Source organism: Chaetodon auriga, chromosome 24 (genome assembly GCF_051107435.1).
Source record: "Chaetodon auriga isolate fChaAug3 chromosome 24, fChaAug3.hap1, whole genome shotgun sequence".
Classification (NCBI taxonomy): Eukaryota; Metazoa; Chordata; class Actinopteri; order Chaetodontiformes; family Chaetodontidae; genus Chaetodon; species Chaetodon auriga.
Window position 1 is genome coordinate 1829446 of NC_135097.1, and position 27907 is coordinate 1857352.

The 27907-nt window shown below is 44.7% G+C and overlaps 1 protein-coding gene across 1 annotated transcript; it reads left to right on the forward strand.

The window, feature by feature from the left end:
* Positions 1-849: 849 nt before the first annotated feature.
* LOC143317057 (endophilin-A1-like) lies at positions 850-26930 on the forward strand. Its single transcript, XM_076724994.1, has 9 exons — positions 850-1117; positions 17838-17906; positions 18365-18437; positions 18522-18665; positions 19492-19625; positions 19708-19866; positions 20504-20607; positions 20690-20820; positions 21809-26930. Exons 1-9 carry the CDS (start codon positions 1073-1075, stop codon positions 22003-22005), a joined length of 1056 nt encoding a protein of 351 aa, XP_076581109.1. The 5' UTR covers positions 850-1072; the 3' UTR covers positions 22006-26930.
* Positions 26931-27907: the final 977 nt, after the last annotated feature.

The window sequence follows — 27907 nt, forward strand, 5'->3', positions numbered from 1 at the left end:
TGGTGCTGAAAAGCGTGTTGGCTCTGTTTGTCCCCGCTTTCTCTTTTCCCTCTTTACATAGATGTTCCGTCTCGAGCCCTCGCGTTTGATCACGTGGTCATGTTATTTCAGGTATTTTCTCAAAAAGCAGCAAGAGTGTCTAGATCGCGGGGAGGCTCGTGCTTGGCGAAGGACGACGCGGTGACGTTGCAGAGAAGGTGACGCCCCGTGCCTGCCGAAGATCGTTTGTGTCTGACAGAAGAAGAAGTCGACGAGGAGGACGAAGAAGAAATCAGCTCACCGTTTACTTCTAGCTACCCTCTGTGAATTTTAATTTTCAGGGTAAATGTAAGGGTTTTAACAAAGATATTTAGAATGTAATATATAATAATAATATATATTTGATAAATAAACTATAAATACTAAACCCCACATTGTGAAATACTCCACTTTATTGAAGCAAAACTATGTAAGTCTCAAAGTACAAGTATTCACTCAACAGAGAAATGGTTTTATCTTTAGACGTTTAATATTACTGCTGCATTAATGTCTTTGCTGCATTTTACTACTGGCTGCTTTAATCTACTGCAATGCATCATATTCTATAAGATCATCCTATATTTTGGAGATACGAGGTTTTCACTGGACAGGAAGGGGATGAAAATAACTAAAGCTGTCGGACAAATGTAGTGACGTGAAAAGTACAACATTTGGCTCTGAGATGTAGTGTAACTGAGAGGCTTTTCACTGCCTCTGGGCTGCAGACACGTTTTCATCGTGGGTGATCCATCTTATTAGTAGACGATCTTTGTCCTCTCTCTCTCTCTCTCTCTCTCTCTCTCTCTCTCTCTCTCTCTCTCTCTCTCTCTCAGACTGATAATAGATCCATCTGGGTTTGGTTGGTTTGGCAATCACCGCCTTTCGATTCCACCTCAAATTTGACCAAAATAAACGGAGGAAAATCGACGTCTGGCCGCCGTTAAGCGGGGGATTTACCGCCATTTTTTCCTTGGTCTCGCGCGGCCGTTTTCTGCCCTCATACGTTTTCTAGAATCTCATTTTGCCCTTTTTGTTTTTCTCCGCCACCGAAGTGATGTCTGTCGCGGGGTTGAAAAAGCAGTTCCATAAAGCCACCCAGGTAAGGAGACACCGTCCCGTCTGTCTGTCCAACCTACAGCTTGTGCCCCTCCGTGTCCTCCGCGTTACATCCTTCAGACTGATAGGAAACGGATCATTGAGAAGCAAACATTGCGATATATGAGCGATTAAAAATGCACCCCACCACTACAAATCGTGATTTTATCTTTAAAAACTGCTTTTTGGCCTCTCTGTGGCCCCGTATTTTCATTTTGAGCACGTTCACATTCAACACGTTGACAAATCTTCATGTTTGGTTTGTGAAAAAGAGATTTTTAGCTGATATTAAGCTCGCGCTTTGAGTCGTGTGTGGATGAAGTCTCCTACGGGCTGTTTTCTCGCGTGTTTTCGTGCGGGTGTGCGGTCAGAAGCGGGGTATACCCCCCTCTCAAACCCACACGCGCACACGGAGGGGTGTTATGTAACAGAATGTGAGTTGAAAATGTGTGCGTGTGTGTATGTATGTGTGTGCGCGCGCGCGCGTCCGCAGAGCTGATTGGCTGTTGCTGCACGCAACAGGGAATTCCCTCCATCCTCCTTTACATCTGCCCATCTTTACATCTGTCGAGCCTCCTCCATCAGCCCTCCATCGCACCTACACCCCTCTGTCTCTCTTTTCCTCCACCCATCATGCTTTTAAGCCGCCCTTCATCTCTTCCACACTGTAGTCATCCTCCCATCATCCACCTCTCCATCTTCCACCATCGTCTTCTTTTAGGATGCCTCTCATCATCCCTCCATCTTTACACCCGTCTGGTCTCATTAGAAACTTTCTGTCACCCCTTCATTTCCTTTAATGATCCTCCCTCCGTCTTCTTGTCCTCTCATCTATCCATCATGCGATCAGTCCTTCCTCTTTTCGTCTTCTTTCCTCTCCCTCTGCGGTCATCCCTCCCTCATCCATCTGTCCAACACACCTCCGTCTTGTCTTTTAAAACATACTTCCTCCCTTGTGTTCGTTTTCATCCCTCCATCGTTGTTGTATGCCAGTCCACCATCTGTCTTATTATACTCTCCATCCTTTTTTATCCCTCTGATCATCCCTCCATCCCTTTTCAGTCTTTATAATTGCCTTTCCATCCCTCCACCATCTTCCTTCAACACGTCCTGTCCCTCGAAGGCATCCTTTTTTTCTTGCAGCCATCCGTTATCCTGAATTTCTCATCCCTCCATCTTCCCTTTTCTCCATGATCATCTTTTTCTGTCATCCCTCTATCATTTTCCCATCCCCCATCTTTCTTTTTACCCCTGTAGTCATTCATCTGTCCTCTCTCCAAGCATGTTGCACGTCCCTCCATAAGTCAGGCCTTCATCATCTTTCCACAGATCGCTCCTCTTCCCTCTGTTTTCCATTTCCCCTCCCTCCATCCTCTCCTTTGCATCCTTCCACCGTTCTTCATTTTCAGAGTAAATGCAGGAGTGCAGTTCTTCGGGTCAGTGAAACAGCGGAGCGTCGACCGACTCTCTTCTCCCGCGACAGAAGACCACGAGTCCCCGCTAGCGAGGGATTTACGAGGAATCCTTTTGACCTTTTAGCCTCCTCGCTGTCGGCTGATGTGGAGATGAAGGCAGAGAGAGTGTCATGTGACGGACAGACAGACAGACAGTGGCTGTATGAAGCTGACCTGACGCCTGTTCACTCCACCCAAACACCTCCTCCTCTTCCTCCTCTTCCTCCTCTCACTGTTCCTCTCATAATGTCATAATGTAAAACAGTCAGTCTTGTCTGAGAGTCCACAGTGATGCTAGCAGCTCTCAGGCTCTACGACAGCGAGCTAACATGCTGTCAATGCTAATGCGAACATGCTAACGTTTAGCAGGTATGATGTTTACCAAATCAGATTTTTCTCTCAAATCTGACCTTTGAGACCGACCGTCCACGCTGTTTTCTGCAGGTGATCGGATTTGCGTGTCTAGACGTCAGCAGCCTGTCTGCAGGGGTCGCTGCGGTAACGGCAAAGGCGTCAGTAGCTACGTATGATGGCGATGCAACTTTCCAGGGTGGAGAAACGAGATGGAGATCCATATAAATCTGAGCTGGCGGTCTGAGCTCGGCCAAAGTTAGGCTTACCTCAATATACTAAGCGTGTTAGCATGCTAATATATGCTAATTAGCACTACAGACAAAGTGCACCTGAGGCTGATGGGAATCTTATGAGTTTTGGAAGTGTTTGTTGGAGCTCCATGAAGGTCAGAGGATCGCCTAAACACCATTTACTGCTTCATTTCTTTAAACATACGCCTGAATGTTTTCTGATTCCGGAGGGAATGTTGCTGACCGTGTGTTTTGTCCAAGCTTTCTGATTTAAGATGAAGCTCTGAAGGTGTTCAGTGAAAAAGGCTTTTTGTAGAACAGTACAGACGTGTTGTTACTCAGTTTGCTTCTATGAAAGAGCACAAAACAACACAGAGATGAGCAGAAAGGAGGACGAAGCAGCTTCAGCGTGGAAATATGGCTGAAGGGCAGCTTCTGCTATTAATACTAGAGAGCACGATCAAATCGAATGGAGCTCCACAGAGACAGTGACGAGGAGGTCAGAAATAAGACCGGCAGAAGAAAGTGGAGAATGAAAAGCTCACATGAAAGCGTGTTGATTTCAAGAAGCTGCCGCTGAGTTTATGGAAAATAACACGTCACGTCTCTGCGCACTGAGATCGATAAAGTTAATGCTAATGGTGCGTTCAAATGCAGCTGGGAACGCTCATTTTACTAAAGACAATCCCTGTTTGTTTCACTGATTCTCCTCATGGCTTTCAGCTCCATCTCTCACCGTGTTCCTGCAGAGTCTCTGGAGAAGTGAGTGATTTTAATGCAGTGAACAGTTTTTAACACTTTGCATTAAATTTGCATAGAACGCATTAAAAACCTCCTAATTTGAATTTCAAAGGGACTTAACTGTTATGGAGGTGTGAAATATGATGACATGACTGGACTTTGTGGCAGATTTGGATATTTTCAGAGATCGTGTCCACAGTGTCTTTTTCTTCTTCATCCTTTTTCACGCAGAGCTGTGATTAACTCCGCCACTCAGTCTGAATATTGATCCTCTGAATTGAGTGTGAGACGTCTTTCTTTGCTTTGCACTTATAAAAGCTTTGTTTCATCAGGACGTCTCACTGAGGACAGGAGAGACTGGAGGTCATCAGAGAGGAAGACAGACAGACAAAAAGACAACAAAGTTCAAAGTTTCCTGGAGCTTTCAGCTGCATCTCAGGGTCTTCAGTGGAGGACGTTTAGAATTAATGAGTCAGTAGATCAAGTTTATTTAAACCGGTGGCTTCAAGCTTTAGCTGAGGCTTTTCCACTTTTACAGCCTGAAACGCATCACGAGTTCCGTTAACGACGAGAACAAGCCGATGGATGATGAGCTGATGTTGGGTCTGTGCTTTGATGAAGTTTGTTGGTGCAGCATCAACAAGCCAAATATGGACAAAACTTTTTTTTTTTGTCTACTTTGTCCTCGACTGCCTGAGAAACTGAATCCAGATCAGTGGAAATGTTATTTGTGTCACTTTTTAATCCAGTCAAAGCGATGGCGAGAGCTTCACTGACACCTTTAAAAGGTGGAAAAAAAAACACTGAGGAGGGACGTCTCCTTCGTCTCTGTCCGTTGTCCAGGCTGTCAAAAGGAGAAATTCCTGAACATTGGCTGGTTTGTCCGATGGAGCGACGCTGATAGAGGAGATGATGTTTATTGATCCCTGAGGGGGAAACTGGGTCACTGCAGCAGAGCAGAGCAGGAAATAAAAAGAGAAAGCGCAGCAGCAGACAGCTGCTGTTTTTACCACTTTGACTACTTTTAATACTTCACACTAAAGTGTTATAGTACTTTTAAAGTGCTGTACAAGTACTCTGACTTACTAAAGGATGCACTGTAACCCGCCAAAGCAATTAAACTTTTATTATTTTTCCTGGAACATAATCCATCCAAGAGACATTAGGTCGTGCGACTGCCTAATTATTTCTTTTATTCAGGGATTTAAGTCGTGACGCCACTGTCATCGGCGTGTTGGAGAGTCAAATGCAGGGTTACAGACGGGTCGTCACAGTTTTCACTAAACTGAAGCGTCTTTTCAACAGATTTCCCATCAAATGCAAAAAAAAAAAAAACGTAGGCAACATCACGGCAACACCACCTGCAAATCAAAGTTCTGTCGATGCCACCGAAATAAAGGCCAAAAGTTAGTGCTGAGAAATGAATCTAACCATGTTTTATTTGATGTATTTTCATTTTCTTTAATGTTATTGTGTTTTTAAAGCAAGTCTGAAGAGTGTGCAGCTAACAACAGGAAGCTAACAAAACATCTGCTGATAGGCTGTTTGCATGTGATGTGTGAACTGCAGATGGAGGGCAGGAAGTGATTTTCTGCATCGGAAGCACGATAAAAAACACTCACAATGCCTGTTTTCTGTTGTTTACGATTGTTAAAATCGATAAAACCTTGTTAAATTGGTGTCAGTGGTTTCACAGAAGACAGGTGGATCTGGGTTTAATATCATGTGACCGCAAACAACCAATAAGCACCAAACACAAAGTGCAGCTGAGGCAGATGGGAATGCTGTGAGTTTTGCAGGAATGTGGTCATTAATTAAAGTACTGGACAGGTCAGAGGAGACGACCTATCAGGCTCTGACACACACACACAGTACTTTATGATTCATTCAATGTTCAGAAATAGAGATTGACCAATCAGATGTTGATCAGCTCACAAAACCGGGTTCTGGGTTTTTTCTTTGTTAATAACGCACTAAAAGCAGCAGACTTGTGTCACACAGGAGCAGGAAAAGGAAATAAAATTAACAGTCACATGTTGGATGTGAAGAGGTGGCGTCTCTCGGAGGAGCGCGACAGCGCGATGTCGAGCAGGCGGGAAGCGAGGCCCGAAATAGATCTGTGATTCACCAGCAGACGTTAGTGGAAAGAGAGGGGGCGGCGGGCGGCACGAGACGTCAGGAGCCGGTAACTCTGGAAACCAGGAGAGGACCAATCCAGAAACATACGTTCTATTTCTGCATGATCTGTGCGTTTGAGCCGGATCTGCCGTCCGTCTGGGGTTGATTAACCATGCAGCCGCTGTGATCCGGTTCATCGACGTGCCTTATTCATGCCGAGCGGAGGGCGGCGCACGCCAGCACAAAGCAAACAGCTCTGTAACCGGGGGCAACCGGGTGGATGTTGTGTAGCAGAGGTGATGGATGATTACAGGTGATTACACGCAGCGCTGGCACAACACATCGTCGAGCATTACAAAGTAATTTCAGGGTAGAAAATCTAATTCAGCGTGAAGTCACAACCCTCTGAAGGATGCATCATCATGAATTAAGACTCCTGGTGGTTTGAGTTGGATGAAACGATGAGCTCACGGAGGAAAACACAGCCTGTGTCTGAGTAATCGCAGTGGTGTTTTCAGCCCTTCTCTGCTCCTGCCTGACGAGGAACAACTCGTTCAGTCCTCCATCTGTGATCCAGAAGCTCCAAAACAAAGCTTCTGTTATTTAGATTTACCTCCAGATCCTCGACGTTTTGCCTTCAGATTGTTTCACATTACAAACACAGAAAGGACAATAAGGAGCACGTTCGACAGTGCCTACATTATTAAATCTGATCTGCAATCAGATTTCAACCCCAGGCTGCACAGCTGACTCTTTTTTCTTTATGTGGCATTGAAAGACGCATCGAGCATCGTTTAGTTTATGCTAGTGTTTAAAATTCTGGCATCCCGACAACATGAAGACAAACAATAAATAATGTTGAATTATTGAAAAATAATAAAATAAGTAATAGTAATTGGTAATTAACCCACAAGGTTTAGCATCCAAATCAAAGTCCAGGTACAAAAAACCCTGCTAGCTGGTCGGCGTCGTGGAGCATTTTGTGGCTGAAGAGCTGGATGGTTTTGTGAGGAGCTGGTGGAGACCAAAGACGAAGCTAAAAGACGTCTTCAGGGTTAATGACTTTGGAATCTTCTGCTCAGATCACGTCAACGTCACGAAGAAGATAACGTCGGATGAGTTTAGTTCACGTGACGCGATGGATCCTCTCATCTCAAACACGCCGTAGTTTGTTTGTTTGGCTGCTCTGGAAACAGTTTCTCCTCTTCTGTTGCTTTTCTGACACACTAGCTGCTCCCAGTGTCATTGTGCCATACGTGTCATTGTGATTGGACCTCTGGACCTGCTGTTACAGTTAACGTTAAAGCTGGTAAACCAGTAAGAGTCCATAGACAGGCAGGCAGGTTCGCCATCCATTCATTTCGTTTGGGCCGAGTCAGATGATTGGATGGCCTTATTACAGGCCTGCGACCGTCACCTGAAGGGAAAATGAACAGAAATGAGGAAACATGCTGACATATTTAAACAGTGTTTCAGTTTACAGTGTAATCTTGTTTTGGTTTTTATTTTATTTATGGCAAAAGCTCTCAGATGTGTGCTTATTGGCTGCCAACTGGTGACACATCCAATCAGCTGTGAGGAGTGAGTGTTGAGCATTAAAAGTTGATACGAACGCAGACTTCCTGTCCGCCGAGACCAGAATCTAGGACACATCTCGGCATGCGTGTGTTACTGAGCAAGTGGTGGCAGCGTGAAGCTAAGTCGCAGTGCCCTCGACCAAGATGGCCACCGCTGCCAGCAGGGGCAGGAAATGGGACACCTCAGTCCACCTGGCTGAATAAAACATGAGAGGTGGAGAGAAATCAAGCTGAGATGTACATAAACATGGCAGGAAGAGACTGAGGAAGGAGAGAGGATGAAAGACGAGAGACAACATTAAGAATGAGGAAGTGAAAGAAGGAAGAAGAAGTAAAACTGATAAAAGACAAAGAGAAATGTTGTAAATTCTCAAACAGTGGCTTTCATTTACCTCAATTACCTCAATATTTTATGTTGGTAATTGATTGGTAATCAATGCTGTAAAATGCTGTTTTTGCAGGAATTTACCAGAAATCCAAACATACGATTTTACCCCCATCTTTTGCAAACAGGCCAATCAGCTGTTAGAGTTTCATCTCTTTTATCTGAAAGAGGAGAAGCCGTGAGCAGGGAGATGGAGGGACGAGAGGAGGGAATGAGAAACAAACCGAACGCTGATCTCGTGTCTCACGTCAAACGCCGTGACAGGAAGTGTGCAGAAAAACAGCTAAATGAAGAAGAAGAGAAGGACCTGAAGCAGCCTGTCGTCTCTTCCTCTGCTGCTTCCTCATCAAACACACCCCTCTCCAGTTCAGGAGACAGTGTTGTCGTGGCAACCCACACACGTGCAACGGGGAAGCAGACGCAATGCAAACACACACACACACACACACACACACACACACACACACACACACACACGCTGAGCTCTGGTTGGCTCTCTCAATAATTGATCAACCTTGAGGGCGCCGCACGTGACGGAGAGGCAGAGGGAGGGGCGACCTGTGTGCGCCTTCCTGTGTGTTCCATCTTTGCTTTCAGGCATATATATATCTGATTCATTGCCACCGCTGTCCTTGACCTTTGACCTCTGGCCACCTCACTCTCAGCTGCCTTTGCTGTTGGTGATGCAGCCGTCGCGCTCTGAGGGAATTCCCATCCTCCTTTTTAAACCGGTGACAGCTGGAAGGTTGTAGTTGTGTCCACTGAGGCAGAATCGCTCTCATTGGTTGGTTTAAATGTCAGGGGCGGGGAGTAGCACCAGGCAGCATGGCCAGAATCAATAACAACTTCTTAGTAATAGTGATAGATCGGTATTAGGTTGTTGTGGTAAAGATTAAAGTTAGTTGTGAGTACGAGTACATGAATGATGATACAAAAGTAGTGTGAAATTTAAAATGAGAGCAGAAAACTCATTATTTTTACATTTTACTGCTGAAATCATTTGTCAATGAAGCTGTTAGCCACATTAGCCTTCAGCAAAGTATGCTAACCCGCCGTAAGCGTTACAACATGAATAATAATAAATGCTTTGTTATGCCTCATGGGAATGATTTACAATGAATTGCACAATAGCTAAGCTAATTAGCATTGAGCTACCTTCGTATAGAGTAAAACAATAGTAGCGATGATCAAAACAGCCGCCATATTAGCCTTTAGCAAATTATGCTAGCTAGCTAACAAGCTGTAAACGTTCCAACACGTTGGTAACAAATGCTTTGCTATGCCTCATGGGATGCAGGGGGGTGATTCGTGAATTGCCTAGTAGCTTAGTATTGCTAATTAGCATTGAGCTACGGTTGTGTGGAGTAAAAACAATCTTTTTGATGATCAAAACAACATTAAATCAGGGTTTGAACACCTTCACTGATGAACATTCAGAAGTGTTTGCTTGTTTTTAGACACTTCTTCATATTTTAGTTTAACACTAAACTACAGCCAGTATGAGCGTTTTCAGGAAAACAGTCAGAAAACGTGGATTCTGGTACTGCACCAGTGTGATAGTGTCTGTGTGCGGTTATGGTGGGAGTGTTTTCGTTGGTTTCGGGTCAGCTTTGATCTTCATCTGGCAGCTTCCTCTGCATGCTAATGATTTTCCTCCCAGTGCTCCTCTTTCAAAATAAAAGCACTATTTGGCAGCTAAAATGGCACGTTGACACATCGAGGGTCACAGGGTCTGCTCGCCTCTGAAGACATCAGAGAGGCCGAAGCCCGTGTGTGTGTGTGTGTGTGTGTGTGTGTGTGTGTGTGTGTGTGTGTGTGTGTGTGTGTGTGTGTGTGTGTCCAGCCTGAGAGCTAACTGGTTGCAGTGGTTGTAGACAATTCATCTTCTGGAACAAGAAAATCGATCGGCAGCAGAGGAGATAAAACCACAGCAATTCATTTCTCTGTCTGTCATCGCTTTCTTTTTCGTTGTCTTTTTGTCTTTTCTTCCTCCGTCCCTCCTCTTCATGTTGGTGTTTGTGTTATTATGACGACATCGTGAACATACTGCCGAGCTGCTGTGCATACTAATGCACCGCCATCAGTCTCTCTCTGTGTTTTACGCGCCCCCCCCCAACTCCAAAAATGTAATTCAGAGTAATGGTCTGTACTACAGCTGCCTTCTGTGGCAGTGTGTGTCTCTTTGCTGGGCTTTTTTATGACCCCATCAATCCTGAGTGGCTCTCCACAGCGGGGCCCTGCAGGGCTTCATCAACAAACACCGTCGCCTCCTGAATGGAGTCGTCTAATGATGAGCTCCACTCAGAGCTGAACGTTGGCGGGTCGACCGCTAATGACGCTACATTATGTAAGAGAATTTACAGGTGGCGCGCAGTTACAGTGTATGAAATATGAACGCATAAAAAAACACAATTTGGCCTTTTTACGCAAATTTAATGTGTTGATCAGTGAACTTTAGAGAGCGCATTTCCCAAATTGTTGATGTATTCCTATAAATTAAAATGGATTTAGTATTTTACTTTACTTTACTCCTACCACTTAATGTTTTTTTAAATATAGAGAAAAATGAATGGAGTTTGGTTGGTAGGTGTAATAGTAGCTATAAATGGGGAAACGTACTGGTGGAGGCTGGAGTTCTGTTCATTTTCACTTGTAGGAAACAAATATTATGAACTGTCTCCAGCATCATTTTGTGATGCAGATTAAGAAAAACTGAGCAGATTTTCGTTCTAAGGAGTGATTTGTGGTTATTCCTCACTGTCAGCGACCCTGCCGAGCTCCTGAAGGAAGTTTCCCACGAGGCTCCAGTTTATCTTAGAAAACCGCAGGCCCGTGTCGCTCATTACGAAGCAGCTGATCAGTCATCTTCTTCACCTCGACAGGAATATTGCTTAAACCCCATCAAACACACAGAGAGATTTCGTGACTCCAGCAGCTGATGAATGAGACTCTCTGACAGGCTGACGGAGCTGGAATATACTTTATGTCGCCTTTATGGGATGAATACAAATGTAAGGAGGAGCAGATCCAGTCTGAGAGTGTCTGACACGCTCTGATGTCTCACTCTGTCTCTTTCTTATCAGATTTTTTTATTCAGGCGTGTCGATCTTTGCCTTCTCTTTGTCTGAATCTCTCGGTTCTCCGTGTCTCATTTTGCTTTATCGCTCCCCAACTCTTCGTCTTCTTCGCACTTCCTCCCACCGCCGAGTCCCAGCTTGTAACGTGACATCCCTTTTATGTGTGTTACCGTAGTAGCGAGTGACCCCTGTTATGTAACCGGTCGTCACACCGTCTCACTCACACGCAGCACGACTACACGCTCCTGAAGCCGTTAACGGGGTCGAGAACCTGTTCTTAGTTTTTGTCGTCTTGGCCTCATTCCTGTTTGTTAGAACATTTTACTCACTGATGACGCTGCACAGATCTGGAAACACTGTGAGCATGAAGTCCAGAGACACCAAGAAGCAGATGTGGCCTCTTTCCTGGAAAAAAAATGACACTTCTAGCTGAATGCTAACGTCCATGATAACACACACGCAGCACAGCTAATGTGCAATTCTGGAGTCAAGAGAGCTTATTGTTGATAGAAGTGGGTCCATCACCTTCTTGTGTGCAGCACGGTGGATTCAGGGATGTGGACGTCGCTGAGCTGGACAGCGAACCTGGACAGGGTCTCCTGCTGTCGGCCGTGAAGCTCACTTTGGCTGTTTTCACGTCGTCTGTACTGTATTTGTTCAGGATGCAGAGTCTGTTGAAGCGTTCATTGATGTGTCCTTCAGATGATCCAGGTTGTTTGATGGTGTTTTCCAGTTTTTGAATGGAAAAAGGAACAATAAATGAGGAAAAATAAAGGGAAAAAAATTTTTTATACCCGAGGAGAGATGTTTGTTTGAATCGGTAGCAGCTTGGTGCCGCCATCTTGGATTTTGGAGCGTCTTATGAGAGTTGCGTTCTCAGTGGTATCCATCTCCCTGGTATTTATACATGCCGGACCCTTCAGACATAAAAGCTACAGTCGATCTGATGATTGGAGCTGTGAGACGCTGTCAGTCATCTGCTTTGAGTCTTTGTCGTGTCTGTGCTATTGTCTGTTCGGCCCTTCGTTCACTGAGGCTGAAAACACCTCCAGGTGTGTCGCTCACCTCACACCTGTCAGGCCCCTCAGAGGAACTGCAGGTGAAGGGTTCACATCTAAAATCGGAGATTTTAACAAAAATCAAATTGTGCCGAAGGTGACGGCGTCTGTGAATCTTCCTCTTCTTCTTCTCTTGTTGTTGTAGTTAATAATGCATGAGTGCTGCTGAGGTGTTGCTGCACTGCAGCTGCTCGGAGGCTTCCCGCTGGAGTCGAACCGTCGCCTCCCGGCAGTTAAAATGCATCTGCGGCGCTCTGAAACCTGCAGGAATCTGAATGCAACACGTGAAGCTTCAGCCCTGTCCTCCACTCCTGTTTTCCTCTTTCCAGTGTTTCTCTTCTCGTTCGTCCTCTTCCACTCTTTCCTCACCTTCTTCCTCCATCTGTCATCTCATTTTTAATTTTCTCCCATCATGCATCCTCCTACCACAACTCCTTCCTTTATCTTTCACACTTGTCTCCTTGTCTCTTTCACTTTCCTCCTCTTCATCTCCGTCCTCTCCTCGTCCTCCTGATCCGATCTTTCTGCCTCAGATCCGTCGCGTCGCTCTGTTTGTTCCAGCGTTAGATTCTGATCACGACTCGAAGAGGTTTCGGGATCAGATTCTGAGACCTGGTCTGATGGACGCAGACAGAGAGGAGCTCGGGGATGTGATCTCAGCCTCGTCCTTGAATCTTAAACAGACATCTGATTAGAATCGATTTGGGCCTCAGATCAAAAACAAACTCCGTCTCTCCAGCTTTGTTTCTTTGCTTCCTCTGCTCATAAGAGGAGGACAAGTCAGTGCAGTAACACAGTCGGTTTTAAAGTTTTAAAAGTAGCTCAGACAGGAAACTCCCACCAGGGGACGAGCTGTCCTCATATTTCCAAAGCTGAGGATGTCTTTCAGAAAAGAAAGTGCACAAATATCCTTCAAACTCAACAAATGCTGCAGCTGAAACAGCCAATGTAGTAACCAGTGGATTATTCCTTCAGCACGGCAGCTGAAGAGCTGGTGGAGACCAAAGCAGAGCAAAAGTCCTTTTACTGCACTTAAATTCACCAAATGAACGACAATGTCTGCTGGATGAATCGTGTATATTAACTATAAATGCTTAAAAAACTGCGCCGCTTCCTGCCTGACAAACAAACGTCCTCTTTAGAAAAGGAAAGCCGAAATCAAACAGCAAACGCTGCAGAACTGTGCGATGACGAGCGATGACGGATAATAAACCAGAGCTTAAGATGTAATAAAACATGAAAAGTTTCAGCCATTGGAAAAGGTGGAAAAAACCTATTTCTGTTCTTTTCTCTGACTCTTTTTTCAGCCTCTGTCTTTCCTGTCTGTCCCTGGATGTCCTTAAATCTCTTCAAACTGATTTGTAGCTCGAGGCGTCCGAAAGGAAACTGTCGCCTTCTTCTCTTTTTTGCCTCGTTCACTCTGATTTTCTGCCTCTCTGCGTCTTCGTCCTGTGTTTACTCTCTGAGGAGTAACTTGTGAGGGGACGAGTCATCATCTCTTCATCTCTCAGATGAAAAAAGCTGGAAGGAAACGTAGATGTTTGGGTTCTGTGTCTGTGGAAGCTTGCGTAATGTTCCTGAACGTCCACCAGTCCTCTGCCTCTGATGATGTAACCGTCCTCCCTGCTGTTACAGTAAATGGACCGTGTGGAGACAAAGGTTTGACTCTGTTATAAAATCGTCTCTGGCTGGGAGGCAGAGCACAGATCAGGGGGTTATTAGAGAGTCTGATTGGTGTTAAAGCTGCTGTGGACGAACGCGATCACCTGCAGCGCCGCCAGCTCCGCACAGAAGGTGATGAAACTGAACGCAACGGCAGAAACATCTTCACCTGCTTCCCACAGCCGGTCAGGGAAGTCAGGAGGGAGGATGAGGAGGGAGCTGCTGAACAACCTTTTGAAGCCAGGAACTCAAACTGTGGCGTCCAACACAAACAGGAAGTCTTTGGAAACGTGTGTCCTGTTCAGACATGAATTTGAATAGTTTGAAACACTTGCAGCTGCTGATGCTGCAGTCTCCATGTTCCTGCTTTAATGTTTGGGCACTTGAATGCACCACAGTTCAAATATGAACCCCCAGCTTACAATGCAGGAAACTTAATCACCTAATGAAGATTTCTGGGTATTTAGGAAGCATTTTTAATCCAGTAAAACATTTTTCAGAAGTCATCAGAGGTTTATAAATATTGAAAGAAAAATAAAATTGGGTCGAGCGTTTTCTTTTTTCTTTTTTTTTTCCCAGACACAGACATATTACATTTTGGATAAATAGCCTGAGCCGGCCATCAATCCAGCCTTTTATCCATCTACAGTCCAAGATGGCGTCTGAGTGTTTTGGCAGCCATTCAGACTGATAGATGAACCGACTCCGGCTGCCAAGCTCGCCTCCCCGGTTCTTATTTCTCCCCCTGATAGGCTAATTCTCCTCCACACGAGATTAATGTCAGCTGGAGAGGAGGACTATCAGCTGTCAGGGCGCCGTGACCTCTGACCTCTGATCTCATCGCTGTCGGCCACTTGTAATTTCTTGTAATGAATCTTATTTTTCTGACGAACTTGCTTGGAGTGACTCCACAAGAAAAGGAATGTGAAATGATATTAAAGAGGAAGAAACAGAAGGAGGGAGGGCGTGAGATGAAGGGAAACAAGGATGGATTGAGGACAAGGTGAGCAGGAGACGGAGGAGGTAAGATATAGCTGCTGAAGTGGGAGGCACAAAAACAAAAGAGAGAAACTGATAACAGGCAACTGTGGAGGAGGAGAGATGTAGAACAGATGGGGGTTGTTAATGCATCAGTGGTCTAAAAGGTGGATAGTTCTACTTTCTGTGTGTGTGTGTGTGTGTGTGTGTGTGTGTGTGTGTGTGTGTGTGTGTGTGTGTGAACGACCACACTGCCAGCACCCATGGGTCCATTTTGAGTTCTCTCTGTGATTAATATCACCCAAACTAAGTTCTTAACTTTGCTGTGGCTTGGTAGACTCAGCACGGCTCCCTCTGCAGGCCGTGCACAGCACTGCACCACGGTGATGAATCACCTCCTCAGGGGGCGCCGGAGAGGAGTCAAAAATCGTACATATTGTCCTTCTCACCCCACATAAATAGACGTGTGTCCGCTAAGAAAAGAAGCAGAACCTGACTGTGAATCATCCTGTTTTTAGGTTTCCTTCAGTCTCGCAGTGATCCAGTGACATTTGTCTGTGCATCCATGAAAACACAGCAAACAGCAACTGCTAGTGGCTAATTCGGCTTTCTTTTAACGGCGTTAATTTGATCAAATGTGAACAAATACGGGCTGTAAAAAGCCTGCAGCTAACCGAGTGACTTCATGGCATCATTCCTGTTTTCACCCCCCAGAGACTGAACTTTTGTTTGTCCAGAACTTTGATGTATGAACAAAACTACTGACATTCCCATCAGCCTCAGCTGTGCTTGTTTAGCGCCGATTAGCACATGTTGCTAACATGCTAAACAGCCACAGCAGACATGGTTCGCATTATATTGCATCTGCTTAACATCTGCATTGTTAGCACTGTCATTGTGAGCGTGTAGCATTTAGCTCAAAGCGCTATGCCAATTACTTTAACAGCGAGACGTCACTGCATCAGGTAATCAGAAAGCTAGCTAGTTAGCATTTAGCTCAAAGCACAGCAGCTTAGCACAGCCAGAGACTGTCTTCTTCTTTTATCCTTCATCTCTTTGTAACTTATATATGAACTGAAGGATCTAGAAAACAGGCTTAATACTTGTGCAAAACACCACAGTTTTACGTGTTTTCTTGATTTGTAAAGTTTAGTTCTTTGTGGAGCAGACGTCATCTGGAGTGTAATGAATGTCAGCGCTGCTCCCGGATGTTAAAATCGGTCACACGGAACCAAACGAGCGTCGGTTACAGTGAAGATACGAGTTATGTAACTGTGTCAGTACACCTCTCTGCAACCACAGACCAGTGTGTGTGTGTGTGTGTGTGTGTGTGTGTGTGTGTGTGTGTGTTGGCTCTTGGAAACGAGAGGACCCAGGCAGATCCCTGTCTCCATGGCAACTGCATCTTCCTCCTCATCTGTCCGTCTTCACTTTCTTCCCACTGTGGTTTTGTATTGTTTTTGCTTTTAATAATACGCCATCTTTTTTTTTTGTACTGCTTGTTCGCCTCTTTCTCACACTCTCTCTCTCTCACACACACACACACACACACACACACACACACTGATCAAAGCTGTCCTCTGTCAAACACACACACACACACACACACACACACACACACACAGGTGCTCAGGTGTGCAGGCAGTTACATAAACACATACATGTTTGTCTTTATGTTTGCATGGTTTGTTGGTGTGATGAAGAAGACGTGTGACATCTGCATCGCACACACACACACTGCATTAGCAGTCTTTACATAATGAGCTTCCATGTGTGCTTTGATGGAGTAAATGTAAGTAAAGTATGTCAGTATTATCATCAAATTGTACTTAAAGTATCAAAGATCAAAGTGCTTGTGTGTAGAAATCGGGCCGATGGGAGAAATGTCTCTTTGGACAAATCAGAGACATCTGAAGCTTTCTGAAGGACAAACATCCAGACACTGATTTCGTCTTTTCAGCTTATTGTATGTTTTTTTATGTAAAGCCTGAACAGTGAGCTGTCAGATAAAGGCCATAAAAAATCCAACTTTTTCCTGTGAAATAAAGGCGAGTGGAGTCGAAGAATCATTCACGTAAAGTACAAGTACCTCATAATTGTACTTGTATTGATATTTGGAGTGAAAAATGGTCTGCTGTCCTCTGTTCTGTTGGTTCTGTATCCAGCCTGACTGAATGTGTGTATATATGAGTAAATACTGCATGAGTGTGTGTGTGTGTGTGTGTGTGTGTGTGTGTGTGTGTGTGTGTGTGTGTGTAGTCCACCAATGCGTGGGAGGCTGACGTGAGTCACGATTGTGGAAATTCCCACTCTCCCCCTCCTCCTCCTCGTCTTCGTCCTGAGCCGATCAGGAAGCAAGAGGTGTCACTCTGCGGCATTTCCTGCTATCGCGATGTGTTCAAGGTTTCGGGACGTCTGAATGCCATCAGATGTGATACTTACGAGCCGTGCAGCCTGCGTCTCCCTCACGCAGACAGACCTGTTCACGTCCATTTTAAACCTGTTGTGGCCTCACTGATTATTAGCAGCGATGAAAAGATTACTTTCAAAATGTAATCGATTACAGATGAACTGATTTAATTACTTTATCAAAATAATATCACTTATTACATCTGATTACTTTTCTAGCTTATGTTTTAAGTCCTGAAAACATCATTTAAACCTCAGTGCAGTACTTAATGCTGCTAACGAGAGAGCCAATCAAAGCAGCTCTCAGGCTCCCAATGAGTGGAGCCCAGGCTGTTTTTCTGAGCTCGTCAACAAGATGCAGAAGAAGAAAGTTCACTTTAATGCTTTTCAACGACATGAACAATAAGTTCTTGTTTTCAGCGCCATCAGTTGTTTTGTCGTCCACAAAGCTCATAACTCTGTCTCCAGTGTCGGCCTCTCTGTTTTTGAAGTCTGTCCTTTCATCTTTTTCTCTCTCGTCCTTCAGCGACTCGCTGCTTTGCTCTGCTCTCGCCTTCATGTTGAATCAGGTTTCTCTCCATTACAAAGCTGAACGCAGCCCGGTCGTCCCTCTCTTAAGACTTTAACGTGTTTCAGGACAGAAAACATGAACTGTCTCTGTCTTTGTGTTTCCTGTCACAGAAAGTCAGTGAGAAGGTTGGAGGTGCAGAAGGAACCAAGCTAGACGATGACTTCAAAGAAATGGAAAAGGTAAATGTCCTTCGGTCGGACCTGATGTCAGTATTAGTGAATATTTATTTGATTGATTACAGTGAAGAGAACCGATCAAGGCTTTTACTGTGAAGCAGGAAGTGTTGAGGTTAGCAGAGTCAAGCTAGCTGCATTTTCAGATTGACACCGCTCTCACATTTATTAGATACAAAGCTACAGCCAGGAGCCGGTTAGCTTAGCTTAGCATGAAGGCTGCTATAGTGAAGAAATAGTCCAGCAAATAATCGCACATGAAACAAAAATAAGATGAACAAGATACATAATTCAGCTGTTTGACAGATCCAGGCTAGCTAAGATACAATAAGCTAAAATAAGCTAACCAGAGTGGCATCACTCTAACTTTCAGCTGCTTGCGTCTTATCTATCAGGGCACTTTAATACGTGGTCCGGCAGCAGGTTTATGTTGCTGATCTCTTGTGATGTGTTTTCCTCTGCAGAAAGTGGACATCACCAGCAGAGCAGTGTTGGACATCATGACCAAAACTACAGAATACCTACAACCTAATCCAGGTATGAAAGGCACAGTTAGACCACCACAGCATGCAGCCGTGAACGGCATCAGTCGCTCATAGTCTAACCATTGCTGCCCTGCAGCATCCAGAGCCAGGCTGAGTATGATCAACACCATGTCAAAGATCCGCGGGCAGGAAAAGGGACCCGGCTACCCGCAGGCCGAGACCGTCCTGGGCGACGCCATGTTGAAGTTTGGACGGGAGTTAGGGGAGGAGTCCAGCTTCGGTAAGTGGGAATGCACTCATGCTAATGTTAGCTTCAAGGAGTTTTAGCTAGCTGAGCTCTGGGAGGTAAAGATGGTGCAGAGGCAGATATGATGTGAAGAGAGAGGAGCTACTTCAACAACACCCTCAGAAATTTCACCCGAATGTCTGTCGCTTTGGTGGACAACTGAGAAAACTACCCATGAGCCTCAGCTCAGAGCTAATTTAAAACATGTGATCACTGAAAGTCATAAAGATCAAAATGAGCATTAAGTGTAATTCATTTTAAAACATGACTCTCTTTTTCTTAACTGTCTTGCTAACAGCTGCAGAAATTACAAAGGTAACCTCAGTTTGTTTGTTAGCCTGCTAACTCTCTGAATTTAAGCTAGTCATGTAGCCTTCAGGTAAGACCGCTAACCCTTCAGGCAGCTAACTTATGTGAGAATATTTTCACTTTATTGACTCACACAAATGCAGCAGCGTCGTCTCTGATGCATTTTTCACCTCAAAATCCAAAGTGTTCAGTCACAAAGTGAACAAACACATGAACTCCTCAGAACTCGTGAATTCTATAGTCTTATATTTGCAGTAGATGTGTTTTTAGGCTGTTTTACATTAAAATGTACTCACCTGAATTTCAGCACTAATCTCATTCAGTAGAAAAGGTGAAAACCAGGTCAAGCTGTGTTTTCAGACGTTTATTCTCTGCTCTCTGTCAGACCTTTGGGTCACCAGAAACCAGCGTTGAGCTACAAAACTAGAGGAGGACAGAGGATGAAGGACAGTTTGAGTCCATCTGACACTTCCTCTCTGTATTTTCTTTGTCTGTCTTCCCCTGCTTCCAGGTTTGGCGCTGATCGATGCCAGCGAGGCGATGAAGGAGCTCGGGGAGGTGAAGGACGCTCTGGACATGGAGGTCAAACAGAACTTCATCGACCCGCTGCAGAACCTCCACGACAAAGACCTCAAAGAGATACAGGTGAATAAAACACCTGCTCACGGTGACATTAGTGCTGAATAGTAGCAGGTGTAGGAGCTCACCCCTTTTCCCTCCACCGCAGCACCATTTGAAGAAGATGGAGGGCCGCCGCCTGGACTTCGATTACAAGAAGAAGCGTCAGGGGAAAGTCCAGGACGAGGAAATCAAACAGGCGCTGGAGAAGTTCGACGAGAGCAAAGAGATCGCAGAGCAGAGCATGTTCAACCTGCTGGAGAGCGACGTAAGCAGTCTGATCTGCTCTCATGGCTCAGATACAGATTATCATCTGCAAACTGTAATCCACATTAATCCATTAATGGTTTCTACACAACATCAGAAAACGATGAGATGTCGACCACGCTCTCCTAGAGCCGGATTCATCGAACGCTTCCTCCAAAAACAAAGATATTACATTTGATTTTATGGAAGCTGAAGAAAAGCAGCAGATTCTCAGATTTGAGAAGCTGGAGTCGTCAACCGTTTGACGTTTTTGCCTGAAAAATGACTTTAACGATGGCTCCGTTATCAAAACTGCTGCAGTCGGTTCTCTCAAATTGACCTTTAAGATAATCACAACAATAATTATTGAATCAGCTGATTTGCCGCCCGATGAATGAATAAAGATAACAACAAACATGGACGTGGTGATGGAAACATGACGCGATCACATGTTCACCACGTGATGTTGACATGGCTCTTCTGTTGCTATAGTTACGCCTGCATCTTTGAACAGGATCCCAGTGTGTTCAGAGCCGCAATGACAAAACAAAGGGCAGCGATCCTGTGCTGTGCTGTACCGAGCCGAGCCAGACTCAGGCCCAGCATGGGATGGCAGTGGAAAAAACGTGTGTGTGTGTGTGTGTGTGTGTGTGTTGCAGATAGAGCAGGTGAGCCAGCTGGCGGCGTTGGTTCAAGCCCAGCTGGAGTACCACAGCCGCTCGGCCGAAATCCTCCAACAGCTCTCCAGCAAGATGGAGGACAGGTATTGATCTCTCTGCCCACCTGTGATGAAAATAAACCGACTGAAACAGACTGACGTGAAACCTTTTTTTAACTGTGTCCAGGATAAAAGAAGTGTCCGGTAAACCGAGGAAGGAGTACACCCCCAAACCCCGAATGACCCTGGAGCTGCTGCCGCCCAGCGAGAGCCACAACGGAGGGATACACTCTGCCAAATCGCCCGGAAGATCACCAGGTGGAGACGTGTTCTCTGGGTTGTTGAGCGAACGCCAAACAGCCATCTGTCAGGATCAGATTACAACCATGTCCTGACCCGGCAGACGTGGGCCGCCAGGAGCAAAAATTAGCGTCCGACGTTGCAGTGGCTTGTTTTATCTCGTGTAGTGGAGGTCACATGTTGCAGCGTCTGGGACACCTCACAAAAAAAACAAGGCTGTCCCAGGTTTTCATTGACAACCTCTGTGACATGTTGACCAATAGGAGCTCTCCTCCGCACTGACTTTTCTGATCACATACGTGCGAGTCGTTAAAGACGGCCGGCTGTGATTGGTCAGGGTCGAAGTCTCGTGATCACCTAATCTGACACATCTCTTGTGGTCTGATCCAGCGTTGAGTCCTTGTGGAATCGTCAGAGTCATTGATCGTCAGACGCTTGTTGTGCTTTCAGACCAAACCTGCAAAAGCACATAAGTCAATCAAACCAGACTCAACCATTTCCAGTCAAATGTGTTTACCGTCAGCAGTTTCCTGAAGTGTCTCTGAGCTCATGTGTTCATCTCCTGCATCCAGTCATGTGTTCACAAAGTGGTGATCGACTGAGCCTTTCCAGGATGCCCCTTTCATACCCAATTATGATCCTCTCACCTGTAACCAGTGAGCCTGTTCACCTGTGGAATGTTCCAAACAGGTGTTTTTGGAGCGTTCCACATCTTTCAGTCTGTGAAACGTGTTGAATCAGCAGATATTTACAGAAATCAATGAAGCTGATGAGGTGAAACATTAAATATATTGACTTTGTGCTGCTTCCAGTTGGGTAGATGTCAAATATCAGCGGTTATATTGATGTTTTACGCGGCGTCCTAACTTTGGAATCGGGGCTGTAGGATGCTGCAGGCCACAGCAGAATGTTTGATGGTGTATTTTACTTTAAATGTTGCCGCTCGACGTCATTGAACTTCATGTACTAAACCCGGCTGGTGCTTTCTGCTCCTGTCCCCTCACAGCTCCCATGGACCAGCCCTGCTGCCGAGCGCTCTACGACTTTGAACCGGAGAACGAAGGCGAGCTGGGCTTCAAAGAGGGCGACATCATCACCCTGACCAACCAGATCGACGACAACTGGTACGAGGGCATGATCAACGGCCAGTCGGGCTTCTTCCCCATCAACTACGTGGATATCCTGGTGCCGCTCCCTCATTAAGTCCCGTCATTGACCTGATCCTTCCCCCCGACCCGTCCAGACACCCTGAAAACAGCCTGTATTTGCGTAAAACAACAAACCGCGCCCTCCTTCTTCTTCTTCTGTGCTTCTGTGCGATTCTGCTTTCACAAACCGGACTGAAGTGACTGTGACGGAGGCGGAGATGCAGTGGATGCGGTGGATGAGGGGAGGCGGCGAGACGGCGTTTCGAGGAGGATTTTGGCATGAGGGATGCAGAAGAGAGGGAGGAGAGGGATTAAAAGAGACGAGAAGATGAAGAGACGATGGTCTTTTACAGCACAGCGCTCACTCGGCGCTCCGCTCGGCCGGGCAGCGCTGGAAACCAATGAGGCTTTGGAGGCTTCGGCACCGTGTATATGTACGTGCATGTATGTGTCTGTATGTGCTTTTCAACCTGTTCTTTCCCTTTTACGATCAAGCCAGCACAAATTCCTGCTCGTCAGTTAAACCGCCTGTAACACCGTCTTCTTCTCTTCTTGAGTTTCTTGCTGTCTTTCTCTTAAAGTATTTCTGTCTTTTCTACCTTGACTTGCCTTCTTGTGCTTCTCTTCAGATTTCTCAGCACTTCCTGTCTTTCTTTGTTCCCTCCCTCGTTGGCTAGCACTGCCTCTTAGCATGGCTCCGTACTGTGTACAGACCTCTGACCCATGATCCAGAGCTACAGTAGTTCATCAGACCTTCCTGCTTTTGTTTGACTGTCCCTCGTCCTCTCTTAACATACTCTGCCTTTCTCAGAGTCTGCATTGAATCTCAGCTCAGTGGCTGTATGCATGAACCAGCCAAATCTTAAGTTTGAGTGATGAGACACCAGTGAAATGTGGTCTTCGGGAGCACACCTTTGAATAAAGCAGTATCTGCAATAAGTAGATTTTACTAGAATGAGGGCGAGAATACCTGCTTACTTGTTTTGAAACCTGTTTGTCTTATAATGGGAATTCTAGCAGGTCTTAAAGGTTTGAGGGTCAGGAAAGCACGTCTTTAAACATGCCAGCGAAAGTGATTAAAGGGAAAACTCTGCTAACACAACCAGCACCGGCCGTTTGTACTGAACTGAACTTCTCACCGGGCTGGCGCACAGACAAGTCGTGGCTTCTTACAGCCGGCATAGAGGATAAGATGCTTGTTGTTTTGTGTGAAGTACCCATTCACAGTATTGTGTGTGTACCGTGTGGAGTGCCTGCTCGTCAGTTCGTCTTATTCGTGGCTTTTGCATGCGAGACTGTGTGAACAGTGGTAGCTCCTCTGAAATTCCTGTTGTAATGAACGGGATGATGCTCGGTGTGTGCTGCAGGCAACAGAACATCCAGCATCCAGACGTTATGTAACGTTCCCGGTGCCCTTCACTCCACTCCACGTTCTTCCAGAGTGCTGAGAGAATTCTGGAACCTTCAAGATGTTTTTGAGGTCTCAGAATCAGTTAAACACTCTAGAAACTTTGCGTCATTCTGCACCTCTGAGAACATTATCTGATGTACTGAAACTTCTTCGTGTGCTAACTGAACATTACAGAACTTTGACAGAATTGTCGCCCACAGGATGTTCTAGAAAGGTCTGATCATCCAAAATCGTGGTTTAACAAACTTCTGAACATTAGAGCCTCGGTGGCGTGTGGGACCTGGAGTGTTCTCATATATTCAGGCATAATCAGAACATTCTAGATCCCTCAAGTTCCTGTTAGGTTCGCAGGCGTTTAGTATTGGTGGTAGCTATTATGCTAGTTCCCTAGAGTATGCATCACATGCAGTATAAAGTGGGACTAGTTCAATGGCTACAACTGTTACTCCACTGAAGTACTACCTACCTGTGTGTGTACGTATCAGCCGTGTTCCCTCTGAAACAGTATTAACGAGTCTACTCTGGCAAAGGTCGATGTTATTTATTGTCACCTCTTTGGCATGATGGTCGATTCAACAAATCGTGACGAAGCGACCTTTTAAGGGCCAATGGAAGCCGTCGGTTTATGTAAAAACATTCGCAAAACCAAAGTTATGACAGCAGCAGAACATTTTTAAAATCATAACGTCACAGGCTGAAGCTTTGGGACTTGTTAGCCAGCTAATGCAAGCTGACAGGGAGCTTCGCGTACAGTTAGACAGATGACGCCTCTTGATTCAACGCTAACAGCAGTGGAAATGTGTCGGCCATGTTGAGACCGAAGAACTCACCACTGTAGTCACGACTTGTTGGGACGGACAATCCATATGGTGCTGGGTTTATATCAACTCCATTGTACATAAAAGCCTGAACAGTGTCATAGATCAGATACTGGACCTGTGCTGCATCCAGGTCTTCTTTGCTCTGGTGCACATGAGAGGATAAAGTTAGTCACCTCGATAGAATTACTGTTCCTGTTTATCATGCTGGCTTTTTGAAATTAAAGCTGAAATTTAATGGGCATCATTGAATGAAAAAGCTTCGGGTTTTTCTATCCAGGCATTATTTATTACGTCATCAAGCATTGGCAGGAATCTGTGCTAGCATGTGGCTAATGCGAATGTGCCAGATGTGGCTAACCAGCTAGCCTTTGGCTTCACATTCCCGTACTTGCGTTTTTGTGATGCGGTGTTGAGCAGAATATTTACAGGTAAAGGTTTAAAAATGTACAGATACTTAATTTTTGTATTATGAAGATGTACTAATACTTGTACTCCAGTACAACCCACCCTGTGGTGATGTCAGTGGGTCAGGACGCTGCTGTAGCTACTGTCGAGACCGTCCTTGATCCAAAAAAAGAAAAAAAAACTGAAGTGAGACATTTGTCCAGGGTGCATTGTTTGTGTTTCCCAAGCTGTGGTTCGGGGCCATGAAATGGGTCGCGTCGTGCCGGTTCAGGACAAGTTGGTCGACAATAGTAATAATTAACCAGGTTTACAGCAGAGAAGAAAACAAACACCGAATAGGCAATAAATGACACAACAATAAGATCTAATGTTTTAAAACGAGGAAGAGATGATGGAAAACTGTGGAAATCTGTCTATCTACGTATCTATCTATCCATCTATCTACAGAGCTTTAGACCTTAGACATCTCCTCCGTTGCCAAAGCGTAGATGATGCGACAGCAGCTACAAACAGTCAAATGAGCAAAGAGTCTCTCGTTGTCCTCACGTCGCTCAGCGGCTTCTCCGTAACTGTTCCGGGTTTTCGTGAACGACGAGCGTTCCGCGCTCGACCGCGTTCAGTGTTTTGCTTTGATTTTTGTTTCGTCTTGGCGTTCTGAGTCTGGAACCCGGTTTTCTGAGTCCACCTGTGGAGAGTCTGTGAGCTGCATGCTAACTGAACCGCTTTACGTCTGCTGTTTGAGATGGTTTTCAATAAAAAAAAGGGGGGGGGGTATGTTCTGCTGGCTTTTTCTCGTGCTGCAGTGAGCCTGTCTTAACTGATGCCCTTGGTTTTCTATGGTTCTGTATTTATTCTTTCTCTTTTGACTCAGTTCAGCTATATTTGTATAGCGCTCCTCTTCACATGACAAAGTGCTTTAAGACTTTTTGAGTATGGAATATGTTTTTGTTTACTTTGATCCTTTCTCGTGTTTTCTTTCGTGCTGATTTGCCCTCTATGGCGACATGTATTCTAACCTCAATGAGGGACTTGTACAGTGTTACATTCCATTTGCCCTTTTCACCTAAATGGGACTCAGCCCTCGACCACGTTACCTGCCCTGAATTTCAGCATCGCTCTCGGATGGTAAGATCGAGCAACGAGCTCCAAACCAAACAGTCTTTCCTCAGAGACAAAGCAGCTCTGAAAGCAGAAATAATCTCATTAGTTTTGATAAACTTGAGTCCGTTTAACTGGCTGACTTTAAATTCAATCGACTGTCAAACCTCCATGTTTCTCATTTCATGACATTTTAAAAGCCTCGCGATCAGTTTTTACACTTTGACTTTAAAATGTCATCAGATTGAAAATCAGTCAGGGGTTGTCAACTTTGGCTAAATTAAATGAGTGATTTTACATTAAAAAGCTTTCAATAAACACATAAATCACACACAAAAGGTATAAAAATATCCTTTATTTACCATTGCCTCCTTGAATCGACCCTTCAGCATGCTGAGAGTTAGATGAGAACACTGACACCACTCTCAAATCTGTAAATTTAATATGAAGCTAGTGCCATCAGCTGTTAGCTTAGCATGAGGACGGGAAACGGGAGCAGCTAGCCTCGCTGCGTTTAAAGGCAATCTGTAATTGTTTAATCCTTACAAAAGCCACAGCGTGTAGTCTTTGTGAGCTGGTCTGTGTCTTGGCTCGGATTTAAGGTCGTTTAAGAGATAAAATCATTTGTTTCGTGTGCGGTGAATCACCGACCGTCCAGGAGCGTCAGCACATTTCAAAAAGCAGCTGTCGTTTCTGTTTTATTCATATTTGGACGAAGATTTCCTCTTTAGTTTTCAGACAGTTTAGCTAATGTTTGTGCTGAAAAAGGGATTTTCTTCAGGCTTTAAGTCAGCCAATGAGATTACTTCAGCTCTCAGCGCCGCCATGCTTTAAAGAAACAGTCTGCACATTGATTTTTAATAACGTGGTGGAACCTGGTGTCTTCTGGTGAGCTAATCGTGTGTATGTGAGTATATACACACTGTGTTGCTATTTATTTCTGTATTGTATGTATTCCTTTGATTATTTATTTATTTATTTATTCCTGTGTCCTATTTATTGGTTCGGCACCTGTGGCGTATTTGACGACTGTCAATACATTGGTGTGTGATGTGGAGGAGGGGAGGGGCTTATTTGGGCGTGGGGGGCGTGGTCAATGGAAAAAACCTAGCTGTGATACTAACTCTAAGTGTTGCTCTCCTCGTATTGGATGGTGATATAATCTAAGACCACTGTATGTATAACTGCTTGTCGTGAAGATGACCTACAATGTAATGACAATAAAGAATTAACACTATGATGACACGTCGCGGACATCAAGACTCCGATCTGTTCGTCAAAGATGGAGGCGGTGGCCCCATGTCTCAAAAGGTTAATGACTCTTATTTTGAAATTCCCCGTGTTAATTTGAGCCTTCAACATGAAATCACACTTTTGAATTATTTTTAGATAATCAGGGCTGTTTTCTTTCTAAAGTTTATTTTATCTACGAGGTTTTAACACAAGAAGACGTCACTTTTATTTTAACATATTCTCTGAATAGATGCAGAGCCTTTGTTAGATGGTTATTAAGTCTTATATGCTTGCTGTTTGTCATATTTACATCCACGTTTTCCCCTCTTACAAGGCAGAACTATAGTCACAGCATGTAGTAAAGTACTGTCCTTCAGCACAAGTTTGAGGCACAGTACTTGTATTTTGAGTATTTCAGTGTTTTGCTGCTGTCTACTTCTATGCTGACACATTTAGTGTGAAGTAGGAAGTCGTTAAAAGTAGCTCCACCTTGACCAACGACAGCTTACATATTAATACTGCAGTACTAATGATAAAGTAATACACCTGTTTATATGACTGTAGCCACTCTGCATTATAAGTGCTTTTACTTTTGATACTTTAAGTACATTTTGTTGCTAATATTACTATAAACTACTTTTACTTTAGCGACTTCTTTTTTCAATGCAGGATTTTTTTCACTGGCAGTAGTACTGTTGTAATACATGCAGTATTCTTGGGTATAATCACGTTATACAGCAAGTCCAACACGCAGACACTGTAGGGATATAACGAGTACTTCCAGCGTTATTCAAATAGAGATATTATAAAAAATGAGGTAACTATGAAGGAATTTCATACTGAGAAATATCCTGATTTGTGTCTTTGCTGACTCTGAATTGTTTGAGTGAAATATTTCAAATCATCAGTTAACTACTACAGTAGCTGTGAGCTCTAACAGGAATGTTTTTGAGATTTTCTGTGCATTTTTGTGTCGTTGCAAACTGTTT

What these genes read in the sequence shown, in the direction of transcription:
- LOC143317057 (XM_076724994.1), top strand. Translation starts at nt 1,073, where the DNA reads ATGTCTGTCGCGGGGTTGAAAAAGCAGTTCCATAAAGCCACCCAG. An exon ending in TCCAGCAAGATGGAGGACAG is followed by an intron (nt 20,608 to 20,689) that starts GTATTGATCTCT and finishes AACTGTGTCCAG; the next exon opens with GATAAAAGAAGTGTCCGGTA. An exon ending in ATCGCCCGGAAGATCACCAG is followed by an intron (nt 20,821 to 21,808) that starts GTGGAGACGTGT and finishes GTCCCCTCACAG; the next exon opens with CTCCCATGGACCAGCCCTGC.